The 18,498-nt window shown below is 33.6% G+C and overlaps 1 protein-coding gene across 1 annotated transcript in view; it reads left to right on the forward strand.

Moving 5' to 3' along the window:
* The window catches only part of CPS1 (carbamoyl-phosphate synthase 1), a 115,781-nt gene that overhangs the window by 35,281 nt on the left and 62,002 nt on the right, over positions 1-18,498 (forward strand). Inside the window, exons 11-19 of the mRNA XM_039844675.1 lie at positions 528-605; positions 1,809-1,907; positions 3,516-3,611; positions 6,966-7,155; positions 8,144-8,301; positions 9,800-9,928; positions 12,725-12,869; positions 14,221-14,431; positions 15,795-15,993. Coding sequence (XP_039700609.1) covers positions 528-605; positions 1,809-1,907; positions 3,516-3,611; positions 6,966-7,155; positions 8,144-8,301; positions 9,800-9,928; positions 12,725-12,869; positions 14,221-14,431; positions 15,795-15,993 — 1,305 coding nt within the window. The remainder of the gene's footprint in view (positions 1-527; positions 606-1,808; positions 1,908-3,515; positions 3,612-6,965; positions 7,156-8,143; positions 8,302-9,799; positions 9,929-12,724; positions 12,870-14,220; positions 14,432-15,794; positions 15,994-18,498) is intronic.

An 18,498-nucleotide genomic window follows, 5' to 3' on the forward strand; every position in this document is an offset into this window, starting at 1 on the left:
ATGTGTATATGAAAAAACTTTTTTTATAGGTTATGTCCCATAGCCCTCTGCTTTTTAAAAAGTCATTTCTCTCTGTCTTATTCTCTCATCAGTTGACTCATTAAGGTCCACTTTTTTTGTGGTTAATCAATGACTGTCTTAACATATTCATTGTTAATGGGGGATAGGTGGAGATCTGTTTAGATCTAGGCTGTGGGTCTCTGGGACTAAGCACTGAGGTAGACTTTGAGAATGCCATTGGAGAAGTAATTTAGGAGTTGAAGATAAGAAGAGGATTTGGGTTTATGCTGAACAGAGTTCAGAAGAGCCCCAAAGGCTATAAACCAAACCAGTTATTTTTATTAAGGGAATTGCATTTGATTGAGTCTTCTTTGGCCTATTTTTATTAGTACTGTTAGTTCTTTGAATGTTCTAAAGTATTTAACTCAGGTTTTTAATTTGAGCTTTATTGTCCACTGAATAATACATAGCCTTGGTTGACATTCATTGTTATAGAAGGAATTTCTTCCCGTTTCTTATTCCTTTAGGGGATCATGCATGAGAGCAAACCCTTCTTCGGTGTGCAGTTCCACCCAGAGGTCAGCCCAGGGCCAACAGACACTGAGGTATGTCAGAAAGAAGGGCCTATTATATACTTAATTTTTTAAAAAATAAAAAATGTATTTATGTGGAAACTCGAGAAACCGAAATAATCATCCTAGATGATCTTGGTATAGAACATTCTTAAGAAGGGTGCTGTGATAACACATGTATTGTGTTAAAATTTTCACATGAATATCATGGAGGAAATTTTTATCTCTTTTTTTTTTTTGTTAATTTAAAGCTGGGAAAGCCCTTAAGAAACCCAATGCAATGCTATTTTTATTTAAATCATTATCATTCTAATATATTTAGTTCTGAAATTTACAATTGTACTATGCAAATGAATTCCCTCTTGCTCTCTCATTCTCATAACTGAAATGAAATTTTAATCCTCCATCTGTGACTTCACAAAATCCCTATGGCAACTGGTTGTATAGTCATGAAGAGAAAATAAACAGCAGCAGAAAAGAAGATGGGCAGGAGCCTGGGGGAGGAGAGAGGGCATACATGCACATACCCATGAGTCAGATGGCTTAAGAGAAGAACCATAAGAAATTCTTAGAGTTTTGTTTACAATTTAAATATTTTAATTTTTTTGTGTGTGAGCTTTTTGTTCAATGTTCAAGGACATTTTTGCAAAATAAGAGCTTGCAGTGACTCTCTGAAAAGTCTGGTAGTCTGGTATGACTCCATCTCTCACACCCTAGGGCCTCTGATAGTAATGTTGACAATTCTACCTGGTTAGCACATACTCTCAGAGAAAACACTTCCTTCTTCCTGCCTCCCTCCCTCCCTCCTTCCTTCCTTCCTTCCTTCTTCCTTCTTCTTTTTTCTTTCTTCTTCTTCTCTTTTTTTTTTTTTTTTTGTATAACCAGAATTTTATTTAGAGGAAGAAAATGATTCATAATTAAGAGGCTGAAAACTTGACATTCTCAGAAGGCATTATCTGAAATGTTCATTGTCTGCTGAAAACTTTCTTTTATGGGATTTGATATAAGCAGTTAAAAGTATTTCTTTGATCTATTTAGTAGTAAATATTTAGTTTTGCCAAACTTAGCCAAAAAACCAACCAAACAAAAAACAACTCCAAAACGAATAATGCCTAGAAATACTTATCCTAAAAAATTGTTTATCTAAAGTTGAAATTTAACTAGGCACACTGTGCATTGTATTTGGCAGCCTTATGAGTTTTGAAGCTTCTAACTAGTTGGTTCTATTTTTTCTAGTACCTGTTCGATTCCTTTTTCTCACTGATAAAGAAGGGGAAAGGTGCCACCATTACATCGGTTCTACCAAAGCCAGCCCTAGTTGCATCTCGAGTTGAGGTCCGTATAAGTGGGCTTCTTTTTGACTTAATGTATTTTGGATTTTCTCTATCATGTGATGATATTTTTAAGTGAATATGTAAACCTTTTTAATGCCTCTGAAAGATGATTAGTAATATTGTTATCTCTCTCATTTTGGCATCTAATTATTTGGTTTGTTCTTGATGTTCATTGGAATTTTTATGTTTTGACTTAAGATCTTATCTTTTAAAGTTTACTTCTAGAATATTTGTAATAAAATAATGTAATAAAAATGGTTTAATTTTTAGAATTTGATATTTTAGTTTATTACTGAATAAACTATGGTCCTGTATGTTTGAGATATAGAATCATTATAGATGATAGAATTTTTTGTTTCAACTAGGATTATTATTAAACACCATGAATGGAATACTATTTGCCTCTAAAGAGCGAATGGATAATGATTAATATAACTTGAATTCTTCTATGTTTGAATGAATGTGTGTTTTAATATAGGTTTCTACCCACTTATTTTATAGCTAAACCACACACATACCTATACCACTATTATATAAAATTTGGAAGGATGTATGTGTATTTTTAAACATATGTATATATTTTACGAACAGAAAGAATTGATTTATATGTTTACATGCAATAAGTTGAATTAGATGGTTTGAGAATTTCCATGACAGCCTCTTCTCCTGAGATGAAGAGATTGGAGATAATCCAGATGATCAATGTGGATTCTAACTGTGGGTTCTTGATAATGAAAGAAGCTGTGTACTGAATAGGGGTTTTTTCAGAATATCAACTTACGGTCTTCAGATGTTTTTTATTTTTTATGGTGAAGGAAAAGGCATAATTTGGGATTCTACAGTGATTCTCATATAGTAGGCACCCAATACATATTTATTGAAGCAAACCAAGTTTTCCAAGTCCTTGTATCCTGCACCAAGAATATCTTTCTCCTCTGAATGAATTGGCAGTTATGGCTCAAAAATAAAAATTATTATTATTTGCTTGAAATCATATATACAGTTTGTATGAGTATGTTGCCACATACAGTTTATTGCCATGAGTATGATCATTTTTTAAAATTATATTATCTGTAAATATTTCTGGCACTGAGCTAAGTAAAGGAAAGGCACAATGTAAACCTGAAGGTGTACCCATGTCCCTTTGCCTATGTTTCTTTTCTTTTGATCAGTTAAAGAAGGCCCAGAGGCTTGTTTGTTTTTTATGCCCATCCTTTGTCCAGAAAAAAAACACATAGAATATTGAATGTAATACACTTAGTAAATTAATTTTTGGAAATTTCTGTCTAAAAATTGTATATACACATATAGATATATGTATTTACACACATACATTTATGTAGTTATTTTTAGATATTTGTATGTATTTAAATAAAATGTAAACCTCTTCTGAAACTTTTTTACTTCCATGAAAAAAATTTCTTGATCTTTGGAAATTGCTTTGAAATTAGAAATGTTTAAATTGTGAGTCTTTTTACTCATACATTATATATTTTCAAAACGTACTTTAAATGACCACATAACCTAGATAATATAGTTTGCCTTTTCTACTCTTGAATATGCCTTATTTTCCCATCTTAATGATAACAGCTGTGCCATTTGCTTACAGGTTTCCAAAGTCCTTATCCTAGGATCAGGAGGTCTGTCCATTGGTCAAGCAGGTGAATTTGATTACTCGGGATCTCAAGCTGTAAAAGCCATGAAGGTGAGAGAATATGATCTTTGCTAGAATTAATATACTCCCTTTAATGAGTCTAATTAGTATTGTATAATTTAGATTTATGATACTACTTCTTTTCAAAGTCATTATAATTAATTTCCTTAACTATTTCTTACACATCTTATATTAAAGGGAGTTTGATTACAGACAAGATTTTTAACTTTCTCAAATGTGCATACCTGGAAATTAAGGTTAGATTAGTCTTCAAAATTATCTACATTATCACCTATTTATATTGAAAACATATAAAGACACAATTATAGATGTTGCTCATCCCTTTCGAGGTAGTGAGCTTTTAAAATATAATTGTCTTTTGAGTGAAAGAGGGAATTTGGGTGTCCTTGGTGCTCTAAAATACTTCAAATCTTCTACAGGATGCTTCAGGCATCTTTGTGGTTGAAATGGGAAGACCTAGTTGGTGAAGCAAAGGCAACAATACCTTCTATTCAAGCTTTATTAGATACTGTCACTAGGGGACCCAACTGTGACTTGGATTGGATGAACTACTAGGGTGGATTTTGAAGTGGAAAAGATTTTATACCTAAATTGGGAAGAACATTCTCCTTATTTCTCCCTATTCTTCAAATTCTCTTTAGAGCTCAACACTTATCATAGTAAAATAAATCTTTAGAAAAAATTCCATTGTATATGCAAGGTATTTCTATTAAAAAAAAAAAAAAAGCTAGCTTGGCTTCTCTTTGGTATCCTGATGTCCCTGGATAGTCCCCATTTTGGTCTTAATCAGGTGATCCAGAGGCAATATGAACTCTCTGTGACCTTGCCTCAGGCTTTGCAGTGGAAAGCCATTCGCCTGAGGCCTGGCTAGGAGAGAGAAACATAGGGAAGGCTGCAGGAGACTAGAACAAGAAACACGGGACACAGTTGGCCATTTTTTTTTAAACCTTTTGTTTTATTCAGTATTCTATGTACAAAGATGCTCATCTGACAGATACCCACTGAAAAGATGTAGAACACAGCTCCCAATTACCTTACTCTTCTTCCCATTTGTTTTTATTTTTTAATACTCTGCTCCATATTCACATGGGTGTTCACACACATGCACGCATGTATTTTCTGTATTTTTTCAAATAACACTTTATTGTATTTTGATTTAATTTATCTTTAGATAGATAGTTAGTTGATGTCCAATGGTTTAGATTGGTTAGGATATAATCTAAGCGTGCTGTGGGTTTAGAACACATTTCATTAGCATACAATTTTTTTCATCCTATTTGGTAGTTTTATAAAGAATTAATATTTTTGTAGCTTGTTTTTTTATGTACTTAAACATTTATTAGGTGAAGTTATATGTTTTAAACAAAGAAAAGGAATTATTAGATATAATATTGTAATAAATGAGGAGGGTTATAGGGATGATTTCTATAGTAGAAAGACCTGTAACTTCTGTTTGTGATATATTCTTAGTTTGCACTCAATTCTTTAAATTCCAACTCATATTTTAAATGCATTTGCTTATCTGTATGTACCTATTAAATATTTTGCTAATACATGTAACACTCTTTTAAAAACAATTCCTTAAAGTCTTGAGAGATGACTCATATTGAGAAAAGGGAATAGGATTTGAATCATAAGACATGAATTAGAATCTTAATTTTTGCTCTTGTCAGTTATATGATCTTTGATAAGTCATTTAACTATTGAATCTCAATTTTTTTATCTGTAAGATAGAAATTTCTCTTGTAGTCATGGTATAAAAATAAAATAAATTAATAAAAAGAGTACATTACAAGTTTTAAGGCTCTATTTGAATGTAAAGTAGTATGAGATCATTTAATTTTTTATTTAGATCTTCTCCCAAGGATATGTAGGGCTTTCAAGGATGATTTTTATACTTTCATCTGAATATTTTTTTGATTTTTTAGAAGGGTTTAAAATTTACATGCTAATAGGTAAAATAATTAGAACCATCTGGCCATATTTTATAATTGTTATTTTGCTGAGTGTTACCCCCATCCTGGTTTATAAAGCTATTATCCTAAGTAGCCTACTTGAAGAATTATTTTGGTGGTCTCTCCAGATGTCAGGAATGAGATAGGGCTATGAGTACCTTCATACACACATATACACACATAAATTTTTATTTTATTTTGCCATATGGTCATTTTCTTTTTATACGATATGTATAAACAGTTGTATAATGCTCTTTGTTAAAGCACTATTGCAGTCATGAAAATCTTAAAAAGAAAAAAAAATGAAAACCAACAGAAGGCCTCAGTGCTTCCAGCAAGAAGAGAACACATTATCCTGCATTTTAAATGTGTATCGAATTTGTTTTCCGACAAACATTAGCAATTTTAATGTTACCTCTAGTTCCATTTTCTATTTTACTCATTAAAAATTTTTTTGGAATATTGTGTTCTTTTAAGGTTGATTGAGCTGTAAAGTTCAGTAGTACAGTAAGTCCTCACTTAACGTAGTTACTAAGTTCTTGGAAATGCAGCTGTAAGCAAAACAATGTATAATGAAACCAATTTTACCGTAGGCTAATTGACATAAACAAGAGTTAAGTTACTATGGCATTTTTCTGGTCACAAAAACATCACCAAATTTATAAATAAAGACCCTGAACACTTTTAATATTAAACATTAATGTGAGCTATACCAACATTTAAGAAAGATTAATAAAAACAATTAAGATAATTATAGTTATTTTCCCATCCTCTTATTCTACCCAGGGTCATGGGTGGCCAGGGCTTCTCCCAGCAGCTCAGGTCACAAGTCAGGACTCAATCCTGGACAGGATGCCGTTGCTTTAGAGGGCCTCTCTCCCCCAAACCCACTGTCACTCACACTAGTACAATTTAGACACGCCAGTTCGTATCACGTGCACATCTTAGAATTGTGGGAGGACTATGGAGTGCCCAGAGAAAACTCATGCAGACATGGGAAGAACGTGAAAACTCCACACAGTTGGTGGTCCCAGCCAGGAATCAATTTCTTTTTCCCTTTAATGTTATAACAATATGACTCGAAACAAAATGCTGTTATTTGAGGACCTGCTATATTTGTGGATATCTAGTCAAATTCTATAAAAATCATCTCCAGGTTTGCTTGATACCTCCTGTGGCAAGGAATTCAGGATGATCCTCATGAGACAGGCAGGTCTTTTTGGATAATTTTATTTTCAAGCAGTTTCTTCCTTCCTTTCACCAAATGTTTGGTTTCCTTTTAACTTCCATTCACTAGTCCTATTACTAATCTCTGCAGCCCACGGAATAACCTAAAAGATTTGTTACCCAAAAATGCTCTTCATTGGAATATGGTAACTATCTTCTTTAGACCATATATTCAAATTCTGGATTCTTTTGTTTCTTTCAGGAAGAAAATGTCAAAACGATCCTGATGAACCCAAACATTGCATCAGTACAGACCAATGAAGTGGGCTTAAAGCAAGCAGATACTGTTTACTTTCTGCCCATCACCCCTCAGTTTGTCACAGAGGTCATCAAGGCGGAACGGCCAGATGGATTAATTCTAGGCATGGGTGGCCAGACAGCTCTGAACTGTGGTGAGTTCTTTTAAGTTTAATTGCAGAATTTTGGCCCATGCACTTATGTATATTTTTTGTTCAAATCCACTTAACAATTGTGCCATGTATATTTTTAAAAGTTTTTCTCTAATATGTGAGGAAGCATTTAGCAAACAGCCTCCTGAAAATGTCATATGATGAATATTACTGGTTTATTTCACAGAACAGCTGAGGGACATAAAGAAACCTTTTGCTTTAATGCACTGGGGTGGCCAAGTAGGTTTCTTGGATCTCCCTCCTCCATCCCAGGATATCGCTTTTCTCTATTAGCGGTGAAGCCCTGAGAACTATTATGCATGAAAAATGAGAATTAATATTGATTAAGTGTTCTGTGCTCTTATTTCTCAGCCCTGTAGCATTTGACTTTCACGATTATTTTCATGATAACATAGATCAGTCTCTGACATCCTTCATGCATCTGCTGAGTCTAATTCTCCATCCTCTTTAAAATGCTTCAAACTTTTGGAACTAAATCGTGAATGAGAATATTATTAGCTAGTTGGGGTAAGGAGTTGGTGATGTAATTTGCATGACAAATATAAGATTTAGCTAAAGTTAGATGGCAAGTTAGTAAAAATACAAATAATTTTGATGATTTTTAACCCAGATAGATACCCATATCACTGGGATTACTTAAATAAAAGAATCTCATTATAGGAATGGACATTAGAAGGTAAGGAAATAAACTCAAATCTTAAGGCTCACTCTAATCTTATGATTTTTATTAATGAAGATAATGAAAATCACTTGGAAAAAGTGGTGATATAATAACAGTAAGTTTGGCAAAATATTTAATTAGAATATCTTCAGAAATTTTATTTCAATTTTTTTTTTTTGGTCCTAAGTGCAGTTCTATTGTGCACTGTGGTGGCTTCTCGGAGTTAATTTGAAAATTTTAAAAATTCTTATTAAAGAAGACATAAGAGTTTGAGATTTTAAAAACTGATTATATTTGGTTCTTTTATAGGAGTGGAACTATTCAAGAGAGGTGTACTGAAGGAGTATGGCGTAAAAGTCCTGGGGACCTCAGTTGAATCTATCATGGCAACAGAAGACAGGCAGCTCTTCTCGGACAAACTAAATGAGATTAATGAAAAGATTGCTCCGAGTTTTGCAGTGGAATCGGTAAGAAACTTTTGTTTTGGAGAAAGAAGGCCATCATTTGTCTTGCATTATAGGGAGAGTGGTTTGTAATGCCTAAAATGATATTTAAAATTATACATATACTTGTATATATGTATGTTCTTCCAGAAATGTGTTAGTATCTCAGATGTTATGTATTAATTGCAACAATCAATGCTGAAATGTTAGAGGTAGGTATTAATATTTATAAAAGAAATAAGCATAAACCCAGAGAAGGGGTTTATCAATGCCACTGAATTTCAAATCTCTTGAGTTAAAACTAAGAACCATATCAACTTGAAATGCCAAAGTAATTTTTACCTTCTTCCCATGATCAGTCACACATCTTGTATGTGTGAATGACCTGCAAATGGGAAATGACTAGATTTAAATTTTCTTATTAGAATGGAATAAACATTTCTAAATGAAATTTTCTAGAAAAAAGCCATTGGATCTAATAAGTAAGATTTGTAACTGAGAAACCTGTGGCTTAGTTGTTGGAAGAAGATAGATTATTTTGCATTTCCATTAGTCATTTTCCATCATATCCTGTGCCTCTTTATAGGCACCAGGAAGAAGTCAGCTTTCTGTACATCTGTTTTTGCTCCCGACTTTGTTCTCAATTTCAGGCATATAGTCAGTAGAGTTGGGGGTTCTGGAGGCAGTTTTTGATGGAACTTCCCCTTTGAAGAATAGGCAAATCCTTAGGAATAAGGCAAGTATTGCTGGGGCTACTGAAAATGAACTATGTATGTTTCAGAAAAGAATGCTGTCAAGAACATACCATGTTACAAAGCTGTCAATCAGGAAAAATCCCAGGATAGTGCTGCTGAACATTGGAAAGCTCCTGCCATTTATTTATTCTTTCATTGCCAGATTTAATTATGTCCTTGCTTCTTCCGGATGAGAAACAGGCATATGGGAAAGGTGTAATTACATTCCCATTGGTAGTGTAATATTATTCCATGACAGAAAAATATAACCACCATATGTTGTATTCTGCAAGTTAAAAAAAAAAAAAAATCCAAGCTTCTGGGACTATTTTTTGACCGAACTTGAAAAATGAATAATCTCTTTATGTAATATTCCTAGTGGCTTGTTGCAATAATACTTAGTTTCAGCAGTAGAAAATCTTGTTTCCTTACGAGATGCATGAAGACTTTTAAAATAAATTAGAAAATTCAGTATGGCACCCATTCTCAAATTAATGATGATTATTTCAGCTTTGGCTATTGTTTTTTTTTTTTTAATGCTAAAACAAAACTTACCACAAAGGGATAAAAAAGAGCCTTCATTAAATATTTTAAAAAGTCCTAGAATTTTACTAAAAATTTGTAAAACACCACTTGTTTTTAAGAAGGAGATGGGACAATAATAGAACATTTCCATAGTCATTCTCCTCAAATAAACTGATTTATCTGAATTACCAGATTCTCTTGGTATGATCTTTACAGCTAGTGTGGTTGGCTTTTAAATTTTGAATCCTTGTTCTTTTTGACAGATTGAGGATGCACTGAAGGCAGCAGACACCATTGGCTACCCAGTGATGATCCGTTCTGCCTATGCCTTGGGTGGGTTAGGCTCAGGCATCTGTCCTAATAAGGAGACCTTAATGGACCTCAGCACAAAGGTATGTATGTTCATAGACCAAATTCTTACCAACTAAGACAACTGACTTGACATACCCTTTCAACTAGAAAAAGTTATATAGACAAGAAACAACCTTTTCTCTACTTATTAAATCATTGTCGTGTTCTTTAAAAGTGTTGTCCAAAAGATGACACCTTTGAAAGGGAAATATAGTGCAATTATCTATACTGGAATACAGCATTAATGCAGATAGTCCTAGGTAAACTGATGGTGATTCTACCTACAGGTCCATCTTTGTTGTACTGTCTACTGATTTCAATGCTATGAAGTCAATCCAGTTCCATCTTCCCGTGCTTCAAAATCTGCTCTAAAGCACCCATAATGCTAAAATACATTTTAGTGGTTAAAAAAAAAAAACGAATATAATGTCCCATTTTTTCTTTATTTTTTTTTGAAATAATATGATATAAAATGACATCCAGTAAGTGAAACAAAACACATTGAGTATTTTAACTTTACCTCAAATTCAGGTATTTAAAATGTATAAACCTCTTAGTAACATAAATGGGTAAGCTCTTTGCCACTTGTCATACACATATAGGCAAAAATGAGATTCGAGTGTTTATAATTTATTTCCTATCAGAACAACTTTATCATATTAATGAATACTTCTTTTCTTAAGTATTAAAGGAAAAAATTAAAAGGAGAAAGTTATAGTATGATCCAAAAAATAAATTAGAGATTAACTCAGAAAACGTGCTTCATGAAAGCAGAGGGCTTTGCCCATACTTTATTTCCACAGACTAGAACAGATCCTGGCAATCAGTCCTGGGGGATCTGTAAGTGCTTGTTGAATGAATGACGGTATATACAGGCAAGAGGCCCATGTAGGTTACATGGCAGTCAGGGAAGTGAATCTGACAGAATATTGTGAGGGTTATTTTGGGGAGTGCTGAGTAAATAGCCCGAGTACAGCATGTAGCTTTATCATTACTTACTTTTTGGAGTAAAACAAAAAGGACCTTTTTTTTGGCGGAGGGGCCTTCAATTGATGGAGGATGTTGAAAACAAATAAATAAAATTAAGTATATTTAAATAACTGCAATGACAAACTTACATGTAAACAACTTGGATTTAATTTTTTTAAAGTCGCTAAAACAAACCAAAAAAAGTGAAATGTATCTAATATAGATGTTTCTTCTTTCCATTATGGACTTTTGAATCGTGTATTTAAAGAAAAAACATGTTTATAGCAGTATAAAAAATTTTTTCACTCTAGCATATTAGATGTTCCAATGTTTTGAATATTAACATTAATATTATTATTGCTTTCAATAGTGACAATGTGTACTTATTCTCTATTAAAATTTATATATATTTATAATATAAAAACCCATCTGAATACTGGATTGTCTAAAAAATTTACAGTGAAGACAATTTGGAATGAAATAGTTTTTAATTATTTATATTCCTCTAAAATAATCAATAGATCACTGAAATTCTTTGTTGTTGAAAAACCTACCTTTCCTTGAGAATAATTACCCATATGATTATATCCTAAATGACCCATATTCTCTTGAGATATATTGAGCACCATTTAAAACTGCGTTAACTCATCTGCATCCCTAAATTAATCTTTTATACAAAATCTGAGATTTGAAAGAGGTAAAAGAAGCTGAGGCAACAGGCAAGGCTCATCTCAATTGTTCCTATGCCCAAATATACAGTCTACTCCATTAGAATGCCAAAAGCTTTCCCAAATTCGTAACCTTTGTTTCCCGGATTTCTTCTTTTAGCAGGCAATTCCAATGACAAATTAGTCATTATTAAGTTGTTAACAGAGTTCCTAACCACTTTAAAAACTTCATCATGGGCAGCTGTGGGGACTAATAGGCGACATTTCAATTGTACATGTTGCAGCCTGTGGTATTGACTGAGGTTAAAAAAAATAGTGTTGAGACACAAAAACTTACATTGAGTTATTTCATTTTACTGCTTGCAATAATTTGAAAAAAATTAAATTACTTTCTCCAGTTGCTTTCTCTTCTTTTTACTGCCATCACAAATCAACTACATTAAGAGACAAGGGACATTTCTGTATTGGGTTTTCAGCCACCAGATGTCCTAAGGTCAGAGACTGCCTCTTTCATATTTTGAGTTCAGTTCTACCTACTGGTGAGTACTCAGTAAATATGAAATGATAATTATACTAATTCATATCTGTTTAATCAGGCACATATGATATATGACTCAGAGTACTTAAGCACTTAGGCAGTGATTGACCATAATAATAGTCGCATATGATTCTTCTAATTCCGAAGTTTCGTATGCTATCTTGGCTAACTGTTTACAACCATCATCATCTCCTTTCTTCTCCTCATCAACATCAACTGACTTTTACTGTGAATGTCACTGTACGAAGCACCCTCAGCTATTTTAGAGAAAGCCAGAGTCTTTAGACTTATTTTTCTATATTTATTCACTTATCACATTTTCTGGTTTCACAGAAGCCTAGCTGCTGAAATAATTTCATTTCCCTCTGCCTGATTGCTCAATTATTTTCTCTTTTTCCTAAATTAGTTTGATTTAATGTCATATCAGCACTTTGAATGGCAAGCCTCAATAATGTAAATCAAGCATATTCACTGCAGGATGCTATTCCTAGTGCCTCACTGATTTTCTGACACATTGTGCCTTCTGGAGAGTAGAGGAGGATGGGGACTAGACTTGAGGCTTTGGTGCTGACCAGGAGTTAGGTCAGGGCATTCTGCCAAACATCCACGTTTAAACCAGTGCCTTTTCTTACTCTTTGATATCTTTTGTCACTGATTTTCAGGCCTTTGCTATGACCAACCAGATTCTGGTGGAAAGGTCAGTAACGGGTTGGAAAGAAATAGAATATGAAGTGGTCCGAGATGCTGATGACAATTGTGTCACTGTCTGTAACATGGAAAATGTTGATGCCATGGGTGTTCATACAGGTAGGCAAAGAATTTTCAAGAATTATAGTAATGCCATTGGCTCATGTCTCTGATGGCCCATAGCAGCCTTTATTAAATTCTTTTCTTTAAATTACCATTCTTAGCTGTCAGTGATAAACTTTTACATACATGTAGTCTTTTATAGTATTGAATATACTCTCCCATGTAATTTGATCTTCATAAAAACCTTATGAAGCAAGGCAGATGTTATTATCCTGATTTCATTTGAGAAATATAAGCAATATAGTGAAGGTAAAATCTATAGGACTTGGTGTTGAGAAGTAAGGAGTGAGGTTAAGAAGGCTTAAAGTAGACTGGGGTGTTAATCACCAAGCGAATGGGAAAATAGCCACGAGTTATAGAAATAGATTTCTTAGGAAAGGAAACTAGTTAGACTACAGTGCAAAGATGGTGACTTAGGACTTAGAAATGCTAAATTTGAGGTATAGGTGGAACTGTCCAAAAGAGGGTAAAGAACGTGGAACCGGAATTCAAGATAAGGGGATAGAAATAAAGAAGTGGATACAAAGTCATTTTAAGTCATTGGTATAAAAGAAATAATTGAAGCTGGAAGCATATAGTTAAGTACTTAAGGACATAGACTTGGAAAGAAAGAGAGTAGAGTTAAGGGCTGAACTTTGGGAAACATTTAGATTTACAGGGCAGGAAAAAGGAAGATTTGGTGTTGAAGAAAAAGAAGGGAGTGATAGGAAGAAAACCAAGGGAGTAGAGTACTAAGTAAGCCCATGCAAGAAAATATTTCATAAAAGAGCTTTAGTTGTGGATGTATTAAATGCTTTGAAAGGTCAAGAATGAGGTTTTAATATGGCTTTTGGATGTTCAAGAGGACAGTTTCAATACGAAGTTGATGTCAGCCATATTGAAAAGAATTATATGGCAATGAATGATAGGAAGAATTTGTCATGTTAAGAATGCAAGATGGTTCTTATGGTTTTCTGGAAATGTTAGGGAAAGTTTGGGTAAGTTTGGGTAAAGAGGAGATGATATTTTCTAGAAGGAAGAACTTGAGAGAAAGAGATAATTCGAGATGAAGAGAAGGACAATTAAAGAAGTTAATGTCACTTCAGTAAGTAAATGACTGAAGCCTTCACAGCTAGATGAACTTGGAAATCGTTAGAGGAATTTCTGTAAATGATGTGATAGGATAATACAGGTAAAAGAAGAATCAGATGAAATAATACCTGATATTCCTTTTATGTATTACCTTAAGGTAATTCTTTTCTCAACAAACCCTTAGACTGTTCTGTCTTGGATCACACAAATAGGTTAAGTCACTAAAGTTGGTTATTTAGGTATGCTATCAAATAACAAGAGCTGCTTGGATGTACAGGTGATTCAGTTGTTGTGGCCCCTGCCCAGACGCTCTCCAATACGGAGTTTCAGATGTTGAGACGTACTTCAATCAATGTCGTTCGCCACTTGGGCATTGTGGGTGAATGCAACATTCAATTTGCCCTTCATCCTACCTCGTTGGAATACTGCATCATTGAAGTGAATGCCAGACTGTCTCGAAGCTCTGCCCTGGCCTCAAAGGCTACTGGGTAAGACTGTCAGTTTGCACATTCTTCACAGAGAGAGTTGGAAAATTGAGAGTGAAGACTGCTACACTTACAAACTATCACCCCCGTTTCTGTATGCTGGCTTCAAATCTTTTAGGACCCTAAGAATTTGGTTATTAATGAGCTTGATGCCAGATTGAGGCAAATAGTATTGCTAGCTGGCTTTGTTTGCTGGCTAATCAGAAACTAATGAAGATCTGGGTGGTCAAAAGAGGCTGAGAAAAATCTGCTTCTTAATTATACTTTGCAGATGTTCTTTAAAAGTGCAGATTAGTCCTTAATTTTAATCCTCAACTGGCTTCTTCAGGTGTAGCAAATGATAGACAAATAATATAGTTTACTTGACTCAAGCGTTCAATACACATTATTTTAGCAAAACTCGACAAGACCAAACGAACAATGTACGGTTTTTCTATTGGTAAATGTTGCAATCAAATAAATAATTTTGCTATCCATTTAACAACTGCTAGGAAGCATACCTGGAGGGGAAATTAATTAATACCTTTTGTTTCTATTAATAAATTTCACACGTGGCATTTAAATTATATGGTATTTAAATGAACAAAATATTTACCTCTAAAGATTTTTTTATGTAGTTACTCAATGTTGCATGGACTGGCAGAGGGCATGTTGCCTGAGGCAAGAGTCAAGGGACCTGAGTTCTTCTGTTTCTTCTACTGACTGTGACTTTGGACACATCACTTATTGTCTCTATCAGTTTCTTCACCTATTAGGTGGGGGAGTTGTACTTAAGGACTCATACGTAATTCTATCATTCCATGAATTACTTTCTCAAATACAATTACCAAAATTGACATTCAAGAGGATAGTCAAGTTCCCAGAGTGTTAAGTTTGTAAGGAACCTGAAGTTCAAAGATAATTTGGAGACAGAGCAAGGACCCGAACTTGCGATGCCTACATTTTCTGATTATTATGTACCCCATAGTATCAGCTAACTCCACTGTCTTCCCAGGTGCAGACCTGTATATATTTTTTTCAAAAGAATATTTTGCAGATTCTTATCTTAGTAGAGGTTTTACACAAGTGAGCACTTCACTTATCAAGGAAGCTATTGATTTTGGATCGAGGAGGCGAAGGTTGGGAATTGTAGCACTGCATCTCAGACATAGAGAATGAATTCTTCTGGAATCTGTGCCTCTGTACTTTATCATGACACATTATTTTATAAGTGGCTATTAAATATTTATACAGAAAAGAATCAGATGTGCTTTATACTCTGATGTGGAATAATACTAGAATTTCTAAGAAGGATGAATTTATGTTTTGGGCTATTTTTAATACTTATTGCTGAGAGAAAAAAATAAATTTGTCTCTTCCTTTATAGCTACCCATTGGCATTCATTGCTGCAAAGATCGCCCTAGGAATTCCACTTCCAGAAATCAAGAACGTCGTATCAGGGAAGACGTCAGCCTGCTTTGAACCTAGCCTGGATTACATGGTTACTAAGGTTCCTCGCTGGGACCTTGATCGTTTTCATGGAACATCTAGCCGAATCGGTAGCTCTATGAAAAGTGTAGGAGAGGTGAGTTGTTGGTTTATTTTTTTATTTCGTCCTTGTTCTCAGTTATTTTGTCAAATTTTTAACACCGTTGTCTAGATACTAAGTTCTTGATTGGAATATATGTAGCAATTTCGTTTCCTCTCTAGTGTTTCCACATCTATCTGACTGTTAACATAAGGCATTTGTTACATGACCATTTAATGGATTGATTCTAGAGCATCCACACTTTCGAGCATTCTAAGAGTATTAAAAAGGAGGGGCCATATATGTGGGTATATAATATATACACATATGTAAAAACACATTCATATTTATATAACCGAATTGTAATATATGTTATAACCAAATCAAGAAAATAAAATGATATAAAAGAAAACATGGTGTACAAAAAAGACCTTTGAATTCAGATTAAGAATTCAACTTTGGTCCATTCATGCAAATTGTGGCTGTAACCTCTGTGGGCCTCGCGTCCCACACCTGTAAAAGGAAGGAGCTGGACTAGACGATCTCTCATGGTCCTTTGAGCTCTAAAATCCTAAACTGAGAAGAGTGCAGTTAAGCCCCTTTTATTGTACTGAAATGTTCTAAGCTTTTAGCAGCTTTCAATTTTGCATAGTATTCTATTTTAAATTTTAAATTGAAGTTAGCTTTTAATTATTCCATCTTCAAAGAAACAGTACTGCTTGTGCGGCAGGAAAGAAATGAATTCAGATTCTTACCTCTGAGATTCAGTCTCTTGCCTCCCCCACCAAAGTATTTATTTCATTTTGCATCCAGGAGGCTTGGCATACTAGAGAGAACACGAGCCTTGGAACCAGATGAAGTTGAGTTTACTCTTGGTGTTGCCACTTACTAGCTGGTGACATTCGTGCAAAGCACTGAGCCTCAGGATTTTCCCTCTGAAAAATGGCGATGATAATACCTACTTTGTGGGGTTATTATAAGGTTTAGGATTAATACAGGTAAATGTTTAGTAATATATTTTAAGGTAGATTCATAGCGCACTTCCAATAATGTATTGCATCAATGTTACTATCATTGTTTATGGGTAGAATTTTTGAATACCAGAAGTATGCACAAATCTCAATAGCTATCTATCTATCTATCTATCTGTCTATCTATCTATCTATCTATCTATCTATCTATCTATCTATCTATCATCTATCTATTATCTATCATGATCTATCTATTTTACTTTATCTCTATCTCTGTATGGTCAATGTTAGAGTTCTATGTCTAAGTATATAAGCCAGTTAGATTACAAAGCAAAAAACTATATTGTTTTATACTGGCCTTCATTTGTCCCATGACACAGATTATAACCTAAACTCAGGCTAACAATTTCAAAAATGCATGCCACTAATCACAGAAATACAGCTTAAATTCATCACCAAGCCAGTGGAAAAGAAAAAAAAAGGCATTTTATTTTATCAATCACATTCACATGTGAATGGCAGAACTATTGCTATTTTGGTTTCCTTAGTTTCCAAGATATTAATGGAAGATATTAAAGTAATGACAGATAAGGAACAACTTGACCTTTTAAATGAAATGTCTTACTAGTTGTAAAAGACAAGTAGTAGTTTTTCTTCCTTCATAGTTGTTTTAAATCTTATTTTTTCTTTCATGCCTCAAGGTACATAACAGAATTAGAATTCAAATGCCATGAAAAGTTTTGTCGGTAGTGTTTTTGCCAAATAAACAACTGTTATTTAATTTACATTTTGTGTGAAGTGTCCGTTTTCATAATGTTCACAGTAAAATTTGTAAGCCAAAGAATATGAGATAATTTTCTAATGTTTCATTTAAGGCTTATTATCTGAGGAATTTTTATTGTCAGTTAATTTTTACCTCCTATGTTTAGTTCAACTAAAGTTAGTAAACATTTCCTGAGTTCTTATTATGTGCAAGGTACTGGGAAGATACAACAGTGAATAAGATGTTAATTGTGACACATTATTTGTAGTAGGTGGTAAGTTCAAAATAGTAACTGAACCAAATATAATATGAATTAAACTGTGGTAAAGTTAAAATATAGTATTTATATACAAGTGTTCTTAGAATGTAGTAGACTATGGTAAGGGAAAGCATGATCGTTATTCCACTGAAAAATGGTGAAATTTTCACTTAATGAATGTGAATTTTTTAATAATGTAAAGTATTAAAAAGCACGAATTTTGAACAAACACAGTTATATATTCCTTTACTGATATAAAGATAAGTTTGCTTCCTTTAATTGACTTTACTCCATATACCATTATGTACAGTGTACTTAATAAAAATTTATGGTGAGCCACTTAATAGAACTAGTCACTTTAGGGCAAACTTTTGGATATGTAATAAAAGTTTTATTAAATATTCAAAAATATTTTCTTAATTTGATTGTAACATAAAATACCTTATTTCTGGCAGTCTCTCCTTGCGTAGGTTAGCAAATCTATGAACAAATTGTCTAACTCTTCAAATACCACTATGCCTTGCAACTTGCATATCTGAATTAGACTAACGTTTTATTTATTCTCATTC

Source organism: Pteropus medius, unplaced genomic scaffold (assembly GCF_902729225.1).
Source record: "Pteropus medius unplaced genomic scaffold, Ma_sr-lr_union100, whole genome shotgun sequence".
Lineage (NCBI taxonomy): Eukaryota > Metazoa > Chordata > Mammalia > Chiroptera > Pteropodidae > Pteropus > Pteropus medius.